Source organism: Gavialis gangeticus, unplaced genomic scaffold, assembly GCF_001723915.1.
Source record: "Gavialis gangeticus isolate Ggan-Ray unplaced genomic scaffold, GavGan_comp1, whole genome shotgun sequence".
Lineage (NCBI taxonomy): Eukaryota > Metazoa > Chordata > Crocodylia > Gavialidae > Gavialis > Gavialis gangeticus.
In genome coordinates this window covers 13,270,008-13,286,387 of record NW_017729030.1, presented here as the reverse complement: position 1 = coordinate 13,286,387, position 16,380 = coordinate 13,270,008, and the positions used below count along the sequence as shown (strand labels likewise).

At 40.1% G+C, this 16,380-nt stretch overlaps 1 protein-coding gene across 1 annotated transcript in view; it reads right to left on the bottom strand.

Moving 5' to 3' along the window:
• SEC24B (SEC24 homolog B, COPII coat complex component) overlaps positions 1 to 16,380 on the bottom strand; it is a 147,520-nt gene that overhangs the window by 128,356 nt on the left and 2,784 nt on the right. Inside the window, exons 2-3 of the mRNA XM_019521821.1 lie at positions 9,191 to 9,367; positions 3,075 to 3,179 (exon numbers count right to left, since the gene is read on the bottom strand). Of these exons, the coding sequence (XP_019377366.1) occupies positions 3,075 to 3,179; positions 9,191 to 9,367 (282 nt within the window). The remainder of the gene's footprint in view (positions 1 to 3,074; positions 3,180 to 9,190; positions 9,368 to 16,380) is intronic.

The following is a 16,380-nucleotide window of genomic DNA, read 5'->3' as shown; positions in this document are numbered from 1 at the left end:
GGGAGACAGAGGTGCAAGGTTCCCTCTCCCCCCCCCCCAACCCCAGGAGACAGCACAGGCTGGTGGGTGTTGGAGCTTCATCCCTGTCCACCCCCCCTGGAATTCCTGACAGGCAACTGGCTAATCCAAAATAGACCTGAATGCCAGTCCAACCAGAGCTAGCGGAAAAGGGTTAAGTTGGGCCAAGTGCAGGCATTCGGGAAGGTTAAGGGGTGAATAGAGGAGGTAAAAAATGCCACCCGATATAACTTGGTTTGTTCAGGTGCAGACCTTACACTGAGACCCAGTCGATCAGAAATCAAATCTGTATACATATAAAGGGCTTAGTCCACCTGTCTGTCTGTAATGCTCTTGCAGGGCACGGCTCCAGCCAGTGCTGTGTCAAGAATGCCTATCAAGAATCATTCTTGATGGGCAATTCACTAGTCTAACACATAACTACAGAAGTTCTGCACATATACACTGGTCTAAAAATGGAGGAAACTGGTCTAAGATAGACCTGGATCAATATACACTCTAACGTAATCAATCTAAGTTAGACCGGTGCATCCAACTTCTGTAGTTACTTGGCTGGGAAAGCCTATCCACTTGCCCCAGTCCCAAGGCTGCACTTTTTCTACCCACCTCTGTAGCACTGGGCTATTTTTAGTCCTTTAGCCCCTCATTCCCCCTCCCTCATGGACCAGTCAGCTTCCACCCCTATTCTGCATGCAGCTTGGGGTGCCATTTTTTTTCAGCATTCGCTGCTGGTGGGAACTGAGAAAGTAAGTATTGGTAGAAGGAGCAGCAGGGAGGATGGGGAATAGGTTTGCAGAGGGTGGGAAAGGGTTGGGGAACTAAAAATAGCCTCTGGTCCCCCTCCAAACTTCTTCCATGAGCCCCCGATCCCACCAAACCCGCCCTGCCCACCATCACTTCCAAGAACACCACCTGAACCCCCAAATTCCTCCTACAGATGCTGCCTGCCCCCCACCACTCTCACAGATTCTATTTGGCCCCCCATACCCACAACTAGCAACCCCTCCATCCCAATTTACCTTAGATTGGGTGGCTGTTTTTAATATGATCAAACCTCCCCCTATTCTCTGTAGAAGTCTGCATTTAGCCTTACAGGGTGGCATGGAGGTTTGAGGGGTATGGTCTCATCAGAACTTAGAAGAATCCATCTGTCATGCGATTAGAAAAAAACAAAAAAACAAAAAACTGAGCAGCCTTGAATTAGGGGATAGACAGCTGATACCCTAGCCAAATGAATTTTCAAGAAGCTGGATTTGCATGTGACTTGGATCTAATTTTGGTTTTCAGTCCAGGAAGATACCTCCATTTGCTTTAAAGAAGTGTTGGGTGAGGTGGGAGAGGGTTCTATTATTCCACAAATCATCCTCACTACCAAGGAATACCTTCTTTCTAGACAATTTAGCCATTCAACATCTATGCTGTTCTACATACCGGTTATTAGGAGGACATGGTATGGAGTACCTAGCTGGAGTATCTTACAAAATCCATCCAAAACCTCATTATCAAAAAACATAAGAGAACAATCCCAAGAGGAAAAAAAAGAACAGAAGCAGCTTGAATTCTTGTCATATTGAAGAATGCCTCAATTTCATTAACATGCGAACCCATGTTTATGGGAAAAAACGGTGCTACTACTAAGTCTCTAGAAGTGAACGCTAAAACACAATCTGGGAGATTCCCCTGATCTAAAAGGAATGTTAAGAAAAGCTGCTACAGGCTATAATTTAACTATCAAATTTTTATTAATGCTGTTGAAAGAGTCTGAATTATTTTGTGTAGAGAGGGGAATAAAGACAGTGAAAGCTTGTAATAGTAAGGTTTAAGGAGGATTTATTAAAAGTGTAGTTAGTAGGACCACTGTAATACCTATACTTCCAAACCAAGACAAACTCATGACCTGCACTGGGCCCCTCAACCCTAATAAACCTCAAAACCACCAATGCAGAATCCGTAGTATGTATATCATACAACAGATTTCAAGCACCTATCAACAGGATGAAAAATGGCCTGTTTTTTTCCTCTCTCAAAAAGCACCTTAACAGAGATAGTTATAAAACAACTTTTCTTTGAGAGTTAAACGATGCCAAGAGAGGGACTTCCCAAGTACCTTTCATAGTAAGAAAGTATGAAATTAGTTTCAAATCCAAGTAATTCTGATAAACTATAGACAGGGATCCTTGCAGAAGAGAGCATGAGATTTGAAAAAAAAAAAAGTGGCCAAACAAACTGTTATGACCACAGACCACCCCTGCAGGTCGGAGCCAGCACACAGGGCTGCTCTAACACAAGCACCCCACAGAGTGTGATCTCAGACCAGGGCCAGTGTGTGCCGCATGTGGAATGCAAAGCTGGATCTAGCATATGTGCTGCATGCAGTACACAGGGCTGATCCAGGGTGTGCTGCATGTGGCAGCCCTTCACACCAGCCCAGTAACCTCTCCAGGATCTCAACACAAGCAAGAAGACTTAAGAAATAAATAGTCTGAGCTGTATGGTTGGGTACTAGTAAAAAAATAAATGCATAAGAGTACTAGTTCTGTTTATAGTTATGGACTTAAAAGACACATATTGCAATGTAGTGTTTACTTTAGTTCATCATTTACAATGCTTTCCATACATAGAAAAGGAAAACACAATAATACCGGGATAAATTTCATCATGAGTGGTAAAATATTTTTAAATGACTCCTGTTCATATATTTATAGAAAGAAAGTAGTAATCAACCAAATGCCTCTACACGTGCAATTTAGTTAAAAACATTATGATATTTGTTGAAAGTCAGAATATTGAAATTAAGATGGTTTTACAAAATGTATATATTACAAATTACAAATACAGAAAATGCCTGTCATTTTAGGGTGAATATTACTATTTGTCAGACAACTACTATATTCATAGAATAGTTTGACATTTTCTAGTTAATTTGCTTGCTGTCTGAAGAGTCAGAATTACTTTTTGGCTTGAATGTTTGAATTTAGTAATTTAAGGAGGTCAAAATAGGAAGACAGAATTTAGGCAGGAAAAGAGCAAGATACTGGTGTAAAGCTAAAGCAGACCTGCTTCCTCATCCTCCTCATCCTCTTCCTCATCACCTGAACTTGATGACAAGGGAGCTGGTGCAGAGCTAGCTTGATTATTAACATATCCACCATACTGCATGCCTGTGAAGTGGAAAGCACAAACAGAGTCAGACAGACAGAAAAGGTGAGAAACAAGTCACAAATCACTGCATTAAAAGTGAGAGAAATTAGGCATTCCAGAAAATGATTTAACATGCAAGTAAAAAAGTCCATATCTAGTCTACTTAGCTAAATGATCTCCAAAAGTAGTTTAACAATCGAGTTTTTGTGGGCTACGTTAGTTAAGCATTAGTGCACAAATAGTTTTAGTAGGAAGGTATATTTCAAAATAAGAATTAAGAATTTTTTGCTTACAAAAATGTGCATTCTTTCCTAGTTAATCTTCTTAGCAAATCTGTGAGTGTCATTCAAATCCTTTGGAATTTTTAGTTTTTGGTAATACATGAAATGCCGTATTTACCTGAATCCAAGACAACCCTCCAATAATTAGATTCCAGGCTTGGAAAATGTATAAATTTGTCATAATTTTCCTGTATAGAATATAATTTTTGGAGGATCATCTTCAATTTGTTCCTCCACTCCCTAACAGTTGTGAGGGGGCAAGCAATGGCAGGTAGCAGGGGACTCCTACTCCTTACCACCTGCCCCCGCCCCACATCAAATGCAGGCATGCCCCACACCTGCCCCCATGGTACTCCCTGCAGTCTGCCCCCGCCACTTACATGCCTCCCAACTGCCCTTCCGCCTCCTCTGCTTGCCCCACCTTCAACTTGCCGCCTGTTCTGCCTGCCCATTCATGCCTGAGCCCCAATACCTGACCCCTCCACGGTGCCTGAACCCATAGGCATCTACTCATCCACCACTTGCTTCCCCCCTCACCTGCCCCACAGCTGCCCCTTCTTCCCCTTTGCAGCTCCAGCTGTTGCAGCGGAGGCAACAACAGCTTCAGCCCTGGCCCAGGTTGGGGCTGGGGGCAGCGCACACTCCATGCTCCCTGCCTCTTTTGTATACGCAATATGCCGATTACCTATACAAAATACTATATGCATTTTTTATAAGATGTACAAAATGGCACAACAGCAAATGCAGATCAGTTTTCAATCAGTTGTGTACAGGGCTACTGACTTGACTCAACTCAAAGTATGCCATGAAATTATGAACTTCTGCTGCTGTCATCAATGCAGGCTGCCACCGTTCCTCTTTTGGCAAACCAATGGACTACTGGTGCTGTACAAGCAATCCCAGACTTTTCCAAGGGTCAAATTAAGAGTTCTGTTTTTTTCTAACAGAAGCATCTAGTTAACATTGCACTAGTGCTCTTTATGTTTAATGTGGAAATATCTGACATTCTGTTAAATAAAATCAAGCTGTTACAAATCATATTTTACACAGAATGATGTGAACTTTCAATATTGATAAACTACTACCCTGTAACACTTTTTCAAAGTGTTGTAAATGTGCCATATTAACTCACATTTAGAACAATACATACAGTCTTAAAAGGGTCATCTGTCACATGATTGTGATTTAAAAAAATATTCTTGTATGAAGATACTGGGATTATTTCAAATACAGTCAAAACAAATTAACAGAGTAAATTTTAAGAGAAGCCAAGAAAAGTATTAAGTCAAGATGCATGCTACCAAAGTGAACTAACACACGTGATCTTTTTACATTCAGGTGAATGAACTGCCAGGGACTATGAAGGAGGAAGCATACACCATCTTTTATCCTCACAGCATAGGGGCCCAAATAGCAACTGTAGGGTCCATACCATAGACCTGTCCCTAAAGCAAAAACTCTGGTTAGAAGGCTCAGGGCATGAATACAACCACAAAGAATGTATATGGGCAATTAACTCAAAGAAGAAGACAGTGTTTAGACAGAAAGACTGGGTTTCCCAACTGATCCAATGCATTAAGCACTTCTATAGGAAATATCACATCCTTGCTGAAGCTCAAGCTTAATTAGGATGATGCAGGCATAACCAATAGAAATGAAACTGATGCAATTCTTCAGTTTTTCCTCTGCTGCTATAATGGAAAATGTTCAGAGACTCAGCAATTTTTTATTACTGCTACTGAGTATACTTCATAAAATGGAAAGACTAGGAAAAAACCCTCTTTTCTTAGTGCTAAAACATCTTTATCCTGTTCTTGCAGATAATGTGGCTCATGAGAAGACACAGAGAAGACCAGATGAAAAATACCATATTTTCTCACATATAAATTGCCCCTTCCCCATAAGACATGTGTCTTATTTTAGTAAGGAAGACTGAAGAAAGAAAAGATTTTCCCTTTAAAATACTGGTAAATACATTATTTTCCTATGAAAAGCACAGGCAGCTGCCGTTGGGGGGAAGGGGGGGGAAGAGAAGAGAAGGGGGGACCCTGTGGCTTCTCTGTTAATCCCCTAGCTCCAGGATGTTGCAGGTGCTGTTGGCGGAGCCAAAATGCCTGCCTGCCTTCTCTTCTTGAGCTGAGCTTGGTAGAATACAAAGATTCCCTGAGGGATATATATGTTTAGAGTAACTCTAATCTACTAAAGCTAACTGAAGTAAGCCATGCTGACCTCAATTAAGCAAATACTAGAATTGAAAGTGGATAAATACAAGTGAAAAGAATAGGGGAGAAATAACATAATATCCAAGGATGGGCAAGTGGAAGACCAAAAAAGGCCAAGAGAAAAGCCATAATTCTAGGGAGATACTTTGCTCGGCATTTTGACCAAAAGAGATCCCAAAAGAAAGCTTTGTTAAATTTTACAATCTACACGATCAAAGGAAGAAAGGGTGAACACTGCATTGGTGGTATGGCTCATTACCATTGTATCCCAACAATAAAGTATTTAAAAAGTTGTTCCACACAATTTATAGGCAAATGAGACTGTAGCTGGAAAGAAGGAAAAAGATAAAAAGGGAAAGGGGCTTATTTATAAAACATGCCACAAAAGTCCTCATTTTTGTTTAAAAAAATACGTAGCCATTAAGCATATTGCAAAAAACTTCTATATGTCAATTTGCTTGGCTTAAATTTCATACCAGTAGCCCTACCATATGAAGCGAGGTAAGAAAAAAGTCAAAAGAAATTAGATTTCTTAACAAGCCTCTTTTCCATTATCCTCATATTTCTAATGCATTCACCTCATTTTCTACCAAAAGGTTAAAATGTTAAAATGTCAGTATCAAAACTTTTGCAAAACGATTGATGAACTTTCAGATTCAGGTGCTTTTATAGTGGATTATTTTCACTCATTCATTAGATTCTGCCGTTTCAGAATGTAAGCAAGCAAAAGATTTTATTTATATATTATGGATCTGTCTATAAAGGGATACTCACAGAAAGTTGATCCGAATTAACTACATGTGTGACTTCAAAATGAATTAAATAAACTACATGAAATCCCTACATGGAAACTCATTCCAAATTAAAGTTGCTTTAATTTGCTTTTATCAGTTCACTTTGCAAGTGAAGCTGAACTGAATTAAGGCAAAATGAACCATATATGTTTATTCATACACCGAGGACATGGAAGTACAGTAAAATGCATCTATGTGTACTGATGCCTGATAAAGTCAGCACATGAAAATTAGAATACACATTTCAGGCTTCTGGCAAATTCTGAAGGTCCTTGATATGATGATACTGGATTCTCTGGCTTAAAAAAAAAAAAAAATCTACTCATTCAATTCAATACATACTACATGAGCCTTCAAATTAAGAGGTTTTTACATTTAGGCAAAATATTTACCAAGATCTGAAATGATGTGTACAAAACATGTTAAATAAATTTCAGACAAATCACTGTCAATGTCATATCGATAATATTGCACATTGAGACTAACATGTTCATTTCAATATTCCACCATGCCAAATCCTGGTGTGAAAGCACAGAACTCGCATGGTGGGTGTCATCTACAAAGGCTTATCCCTCTCTGAATAGGTTAGAGAGCCTCTAAGCCTCCTTCTAATTTTGGGATAGGATATGAAGAATTTTATCCCAGATCATAGAAGTTGCTTGTCCTCTCATCCCAAATCTTGAACATCTGGTACAGCAGGATGTATGATTTTTGGGATACAGGATAAAAATCTCAGATCTCTGCTGGCATGCAGGGAAGCAGGGATCAGCTCCCTGATCCTACACTCTGAGTACACCCATTTAAAGGGCAAGGGAGCACCTCCCCAGTCCCCAGATGAACATGTCCCTCTAAACTTGCCAGGATGCAGGAAGCCCAGCACTGAAGACCAGTGCCCTGGTGCATAGGGAACACAGCATCAGTTTAAATGAGTATGTGAGCACACTGGCACCAGACAGCCTATACTGGGCTCCTCACACACCAGCAAGTTTAAAATGCACCAGGCAGCAGAGCACTGGTGAGTGACTCCTGAGAGTCCAGGTTCCCTAAACACGCTCTGAACTAGTATGCCATATGTTCAAATTAAAGTGGGATACAAACCACTCACAAAGATGTTCCAACACATTTAATGAGTAATGTATCTTTGTGGCTAGTTTGCCATTTTTATTGCATAATAAACTGCTTGAACATCTAGCAAGTTACAATTTGTTGTGCAATTAACTTATTTGGACAATAAATGTATAGTCTGGTAGGGGACCTAAGGCGACACTGTGCCCTGCCTTCTGAGTTCAAACTAACAGTTGACTACCTCTATACATTTACTGTGTAATGGTTACCATATGACTGCCTAGAACAGGGATATTCAGCCTCTGGCCTGTGGGTCAAATGCAGCCTGTGGATCCATAGGTGTCCGACCCATGGTGTTCCCCACAAGTCAGGAAATTTGGCAGCAGGGGAGTGGTGACAATACACATGGCAACCCTCCCCTGCTGCCAAATTCTTAAACCTGGAGCCCCATGCAGCAGGCTGGGGCTAGGTCATGCCTCCTCCCCACCATCCCCTGGGTTAGATGAGGCTGGGCCATGCCCCTTTCCCCATGGCTGGCTAAGCCTCCTTCTCCCCCTGCAGGGTAGGGTCATGCCCCCTTCCTCCCCATGAGGCTAGACTGAGGCTGGGCCATGCCCCCTTCCTTCCACAAGGCTAGGCTATGCCTCCTCTTTCCCCCTCATAGGGCCAAGTTAGATCTGGGATACCCCTTAGCCCCCTGTGCATGGCTGGATGGGACCCTGCCATCAGCACACCATGATGGATCAGGGCCACTACCTGGATCTGACTTGCAGATAGCCTGGGCACTGCCCATCTGGTTCATGGGCCAAAAAGGTTAAACAACACTGGCCTAGAAGGATCAAATTACATGCTTCTGAGTAAACTTCATTCAGCACAGCTACATAACAACTACATTCCGTTAAATGGTGCTACATTTAGGAACACTCCCAGTAGGTTTCATTATTTTACTTGGCTGTAAAATGGCTTTAAAGCAACTACAAAGCACCTAAAACAAAAACCATTTCTTGAATTGGTTTTCAAACCTTTATGTGGATAGTGCTTTACATACAACAGTTTTCTCTCTCTGTCTGGGAGATAAAAGATTGGTTAGTAGATAATGAATTACTTTAAATGGCCCACTGACTCTTTTGGTTCATCAGTAAAAATTAGGAATTATGACATTTATGTAAAAGGGTTTTGAGTTCTATGAACGAAAAGCATTCCTATAAAGCCAAACGTTAAGATTTTAAAAGCATTTGAGAAATTTTAAAAATTTGAATGTAGCCACTTGATGATCATTATGTTTACGACACAAAACAGCCAATAGCCTTTGTGGAGAACAAAGGAACTAGAAGAAAGTAACAAAGATAAAATGGGGAAATAAAAACAAATAAATCCAGTGATGGAATGGAGACAGTGGGAACATAAAAGAGGGAAGAAAAACACAAGAGAGAGAAACATACTGTGATACCCTGAAAGATTGAAAGAAGGGCTGCCCTTTCATAGGTCAACAAAAGGGGACAGGGATCCATTAAGAAGTTAAAAACATCCTACCACAATCCTTAGTAAAAATATAACCAGGTAGGAAATAAGTTGACACTTTCGAAAGAAGTAAAAAGACAACATTGATGCTTTGATCAAATAGAAATATTAAAATACCAGTCTATGTTCTAAAATCAACTTTTAGTACCTTCTTGAAGCAGAGACTCTGACAGCTTTGTAACAGATGCCACAGGCCCAGGCTCAGCCGAATGGTCTACAGGTGTTCTTACTGAAGAGGTCACAGCAGAAGAAACAGACGATCCAACACCTGACTTGATAAATCGAACATTTTGGCTTACAAAGTGCGATGAATCAACACCACCAACTGAAAAAGTGGGAAAGCAACAGAAAATTTTACTTATATCAAAGACAATACAAGGGAATTCTTAAGCTGTGTAGTATGTAAGAAAAACAAACTACCTCAAAAAAAAAGTAATAGCTCTAGATTGCTTAGGCCATTTTTTCAATTAAAAAGCTCTTCTGTTACTTTTCCATTAAGATGAAAAGACTACTGTGTTCTGAGCAGTAATTGTTCTGACAAGTAAAGCAGTTAAAATACTTTCATAGTGAAAACTTTACATAGGTAGATTAATGTTAAATGAGCCTGGATTCACTACCAAAAACTACACACTTCCACAGATTCACCTCCCAGGCCCCAACAAGCCTTTTGTCCCCTTATTCCAAATCAGCAGTCTTCTTCCAAGTAGAAAAACACAGAAAACCTGCAGCAATCCACTGTACAAGATATCACTACTCTTTCTCTCCCTTGTCTGTTACTCTCCAGCTAAGGCACATAGGCCCCTTCTACACGTTATAGGTACCACACAATTAACTGGAATTGAGCAATTACCTTGAGACTAGCTACATGTGCAAAGTAGCTATAAGAAGCTATAAAAAGTTCCAACCAGCTATAAAATTAACCTTGAAAATGTGTACTAACTTTACAGCTGGTTGCTATCAAGGTTTAATTTGCATGTGTGGCAGGGTACAGCTGGGAGCTGTCAGCTGACAGGACTCCTGGTAGCAGGGGTGCACCATGCCCAGCCAGGGCTGGGAGTCCTGTAACTGAGGGGACTCTCAGCCCCAGCAGCTGCCAATGCTTGGTCCTGGCAGCACTAGGACCCACAGTCCTGTAGTTATGGATGCTGGGTCTTTGCAGCTGGGGCCACAGCTGCCCTGGGTGCACATGAAATCCTCAGGCCTGAAGGATCACAGCTGCTGTAATCCCCCAGGCCCTGGGATTTCACACACCCTAGAGCCTGGGAGATTGTGGCAGCTGTGATACCCCAGTTTTGAAAGAATTACCTTATGAAGTACAACGTACTGTGGTTTTAATTTTGCTAAACAGGACAGGTTAGCTGACAAGGAGATGATGTACCAATTCAAGTACCAATTAACCTAGGATGTAGCAATCAAGCCCCAGATAAAGCTGGACTAAACATCTGTTTAAGTACATATTTTTTTATTCGCTTATCCTGGGCAAGCTTCACTAGCTGCCTCTTCCCAGATACTTTAGCTAACAAATACCATAGAACACCCCTTGAAAACAGACGACCTGTCAGGTGGCAGTAACATTAAAAACTCTAAAATTAGCATGGATTAAAGGAAAATTCCAACATAATTTCACTTTGTGCCCAAAGGCTTGTTTAACATCTGCCCAAACCATATAGTTGGTCCAATAAAAGATATAAAAAAAAGTAGAGGTGCACCAATATATTGGTTGCATAGCAGATCAGCACTGATAAAAGGAAAATTAATATTATTGACTATTGGGGTTTTTTGGCCAGTGTAGCCGATAATGTCACCAATAAGTACAATAGGCCTTCTGGCCAGGGCTTCCCAGATACCACGTGCATGTGCACAGCGGCTACGCGCATAGCCGTATGTTCCTTGCCTGCTCTGCAGCAGGGGGCTTTCAAAGGAAAGGCAGCAGAGTAGAGTCGTGAGCAGGAGCAGTGCTAAAGGAGGGTGTGAGGGGGCTATAGCTATCCCAAAGTTTGCCTTAGCCCCACCCCCCATAGCCACCCCTCCCAGCATCGCCACCTACCCTGTGCAACTGAGTCCACCATGCTCCTGCCCACTCTGAGCTCAGCCCTAGCCTATCCCCCCTACCGGGAAGAGGCTGGCACCACCCCCGACCCCAAGCCCGCTTCTGTCCTGTGCACAAATCTGGGGGACGGCACATGGCTCCCCATGCCTCCCCCAGGGGAGAGCACAGCAGCAGGGAGCCATCCCCCGTTCCCACTGCCCCGCAACTCCATCCTACTCCTGGCACTGGGGTCCCATTCACCACCCTCCCTTGGCAGCACCCCAGCCCTGCCCTGCCCTGCTCTCTCCCTCACTATGGGAGCCTCAGTCTGCCTACGCCCCTTCCTCTCCACAGACTTACCTGCAAGGCACTATTCTCCACACTGCTTGGCTACATGCCTGTAAATCGGTTATCAGATTGGTATTGGCCGATATGGCTGGTTAATAATCAAGCTATTGGTATCAACCAAGAAAATCTTTAATGGCACACCCCTAAAAAAAGCCTTGCTTCTTGCACATTTCCTGGACCATCACTGCTACAACACCACTCCAGAACTAACAATAACCCAGAAATTGTCACTCTGAGAGTCTAATCAACTTTGACAGACAGTTCAGTGTACAAGTGCATGATATTTCAAAGGTAATTTTAAAGGTTTACAAATCATGTTAATATAAACTGTACTTCAAACAGTGACCTTGCAACCAAGAAAAAGTGTCTAGTCTTTACCACATATTCAAAGGCTGATTTATCCCTCATGCATTTAAACATGAAACTGGAACTCTGGCTAGAAATTATTACAGCTATACTTTAAATATACCTGTGATGGCAAAGCCATCTTCAGTACAAATGAATCTTATATTGGCAACGCTAATTCCCAAGTGAAATAAGTGGCAACAAGGAAAACTATTTTTGCTGACTTTTCCCAGCGGAAAAAGCCATGGCAATTGCAAACTAGGTGGATTTATTCAAATTAAAAACTGATTTAAGTCACTAATTTTAATCATGATTTAAATCAGCAAAGATGAAACCTTGATTTAAATGATCAGTTTTAATATCTTCTACTGTATTTATACTTTGAGAAGCAAATACGGCAAGCTGATTTACAAGTAAATATGGCCTTTAAATTATATCTGCTGCTCTTTATTATCCAGCATGTTTCTGTATAATTATTTTAAAAATTACCGAATTTATATTCCTAATAGTTACTTTACTACAAAATGATGAATAACATTTCTTATATAGGAAATGGTTTACATCTTTTTTTTTTTTATACACACACATTACACACACACCCCTGTATGAAATTGCATTTTGGAAACTAAAATTTAAAATGCACAATTTTTTTCTGACTTCTTTTGATTATAGAAAAATATATCAAGTATGTTGGACACATAGGTAATTTGTCAAAACATGTTTTACATTAAAAATAACTGGCAGTAAACAAAGAAAGTATTTTCTGTAACCAGTGAATTGAAATGATTTTGAATAGAAACAAAGTATTTCACAGTTTCATCACTTCTCTCTCATCTATTCAAAACTTACTTATATTTAAAAAAAAATCTTCAATGTTTTTGCAACTCCTTGTCAGTTTCTCACTATTAAATGAACTAGCAACTAAATAGTTTATCATTAGCTGAATAGACTGTAATACAGAAAATGATAGGACTGCTAAAAGCTGATTTATGACTTCTAAGAAAATCTAGTTCTGCTTTAGAGCCTGTGACTTTCACCAGCTCAATGGTTTTACTTGCTTTAAAATCTGGTAGCAAATATGTATGATTTTTCTAATTTGAATGTTTGAAAAAAAATAAATTGTAGTATTTTAATTAACAAAGGATATTTCAATTGGCTTTCTTTTTAAAAGAAAAATATTTACTTTAAATTAAAACATCCATTTTTTTTAAACTAAACTTTTATCTACCCAAAAAACAAATCTCACCTCATCATGCTACTGATTGACATAGCTTTGTCAATTAAAGTCTGTTGCAAACATGGCCTTCCTCAGGTAAGCAAGTTTAATTAATATTTTTTCCCCTGAACATAAAAATTTAGGCAGCTTGCAGATGTTAAAAAACAAAAACAGCTTGCTTTACCAGAAGCAGCAGCGCATTAGTTCAATATGGCTGTGCAGCATCTATACAGACTGGTTGCTTCAGTGGGGCTTTTTCACACTTTTAGCTAGAGCTGATTCAATCAGCTATTAGATAAAAGCACAAAAAAAGCTGCACTAAAGCACCCAGCCCAACCAACATGCTACCTCATCTGGGCATTTGTAGGCTCGGAGCAGGACTGCACAGAGTTTAAAGTGCTGTTTTTTTGTGTGTTTTTTTAATGTTTGCAAGCAGCCTTAATATATTAATTGCAGACCATTACCTATTTCCTACATTTTCCAAGGAGCTCATCAGCTGAAGCCTAGTACTGCTCAAAAATCTTCAGACTGTGTCGTGCTTTGGACATTGTCTAGGCCTTGTTTAGACATATTTTAAATCTAGAGTTTCACTTTCATTTTTCTGTTCTTCTTAGTGTTATGTCTAACAAACTTGGAGTGCCCTATCAGAGTACATCTCCATTCCCTGCCCTCCCCCCAACCCCTGAAATTCATATGCACACGTGGATCAAAATAAACATTTAAGTCTACAGACATTCCCAGAAAGCATGTTTAAGAACTCTAGTAGACCGTGGAACATTTACAGGTTATTTAATTGACAATTTTTCTGTATAAAGTAGCATGAGGTTTATAGGAAAGGTAATCACATCTTGTGAAACAGCTATCATTTACAAAAAACCTGCTTCCTTTTGTGCATTACTAATTGTTTTAGGCAATTTTCAGGAATCCACAAAATGGCTATTTAAATGTCATTTTTTTCCTACATTTTGGTGCTTTATTTTTTCACACCATTTCAAAATGAATTTGTGTGGAAATAAATCATTAGAGGCATAAAGTTTTCTGCATAGTAAATGTATGTCTATAATGATCATCTCCCTAATAGTGCAAAAAATGTTGTCATGTGGAAATACATCCTTCATTTAGACATAATGGTGAAGTTGGCACTAACCTTTTTAAAAGGCAGGTACCAAGACATACGTCATGTAGCCAAGCAAACAAGGAAAAAGATCTACTCAGACTAGTGATCAAACAATACTTTTAGTAAGTCACTGCAACGTTCTGCAGAAATACCAAATATAAAGGCTACTCCATATGAAAACACTCGAGGTATTCATTTTACAACTCAGAGTAAATAAAACTGTCACAGTACCCTTTCCCCCAAGTGACTTGTTTACAGCAGAACAGCTGCTGCTGCTATCTTTCAAATGGGTGATTATTATAAAAACTGTATTTCTGATGCAATACCACACTTCAGTTATGGTTACAAAGGTGCTGAGCATTCTTGAGAAACTGCAAGTCTCAGCAAAAGGCTGAAATTTAAAGTCAAACTGGATATTATTTGTTAAGCACTGTTTATCTTAGGCTCCATCAACAGTGCAATTTAATTATAAAACTGGCTTTTAGTCATTTAGTGTTGAGAGCAGTCTTCTTGTGCATTTGGAAAATTGTTGCTGAATGTGCTAATATGAACTATCCAAGGGCATGACAAAATTAAATTGGGTACACTTTTTGAGAAAATAAATCTTTGGATCAACTACTGATTATAAATACTTACGCTGCATTTAAATAAGTGTGGTATTGCTATATTTTTCTACTGATGTAGAAAAGGAGTATTATACAAGAATAAGCACTAATATAACTATAAATGCTTATGCATAATTTTCAGTTAAATATTGCCACATTAACCAATTCTCTCTATCACCCTTTGAAAGTCAAGAACCATACTATTATTTAACATTTCAATTACAAGATCACTTAAGAGCTGTAGTTGGAAAGCAAGAAACCACTGGACAAAAAAAACAAAAAGAAAAGAAAAACGCAACTAGTTGTTTTCTGCATCAAAAGCTTATATTGATAAGTATTAAATTTGTTAAAATCTAAACTGAAATCTGTTTTCTGCCCTCTCCCTGGAAATAATGTTCGAATCAAGAAATTTACAATTTTGCACCCAGTTTATATCAGGGGTGTCAAATTCATCTGGCTCCATGGACCAGATGAAGGTCTCCGGGCCAGCCCACAGGCTACACCTTTGACACCCCTAGTTTATATATGGTATAAGCATATAATTTTACATGATACATCAGAAGTGCAATTTGGCAGCTGTAACTGAGTTGCCCTCTTCAGAATCTGCTCTGCTCACCCAACATGGGGAGGGGGCTATAAAAGGTACTCTAAACATAGTCTGTCTACCTTCTTGCTGAACGGATAACCATGTCCAGCAGAATCACCTCTATTGATGTCGAAATCAATGAAGACACACAAATAATTTTGGGACCTGGAACACCAGTACCCTCCACAGACAATTCTAATAGTGAATACTCAGAGCACCACACTACAGTTATGGCTCAAGAACTCAGGGGATGTATCAATGTCGCTGCATTGAACAAGACCCAATGAGCGGGAGATGGGCAGCTCAAAGAACATGGAGGCAGTTATATCTTCTTCTCAAACAGGAAGGAGAATGCTGGATTCACAGAATTGGTTTTCCCATCAAAAATGAGCTCATAAACAAACTCAGTGAGTTCCTTACCACAATTAACGAGCACCTCATGACTCTTCATCTTAAACCAGCAAGGAGCCAATATGGCACTGTCATCAGCATGTATGCCCTGACTCTTAATGCCACTGATGAAACCAAGGAGGAAATCTACGCTAACCTTGACCAAGTCCTTTCTGACATCCCAGAGGGAGACCAACTTATTCTTCTCAGGAATTTCAATGCCAGAGTTGGAAGGGACTCTAACTTCTGGAACAGAACCATCAGCAAGGAATCAGTAGGAAAGGTCAACTCCAATGGCATCCTTCTCTTGACCAGATATGTAGAACATGGACTCACCATTTCCAAACACCCTGTTCTGCCAGAAAAAACAAGCACAAGGCATCATGGCAACACCCATGATATAACCACTGGCACCCGACTGACTGTCACTGTTTGTGCCCAGGATCTCAAACATGTCCGCATTACCCAAGCTATGCTAGGACCTGACAAATGTTGGGCAGATCACCGACTCATCTGCTTGGTTGCCGCTCAAACCAGCTCTCAAATGATGAACACCACAGTCAATGACTATTTCCAATGCACATTAGATCACACAGTGCCTCTACCTGCACATGTAGAGAGGCCCTAATGCTTTTAACTCTCAATCTTAATACAGCATTAACTGGTTTCTGCATTAACTCCCAGGGTGTTGAGGGAGCTAGC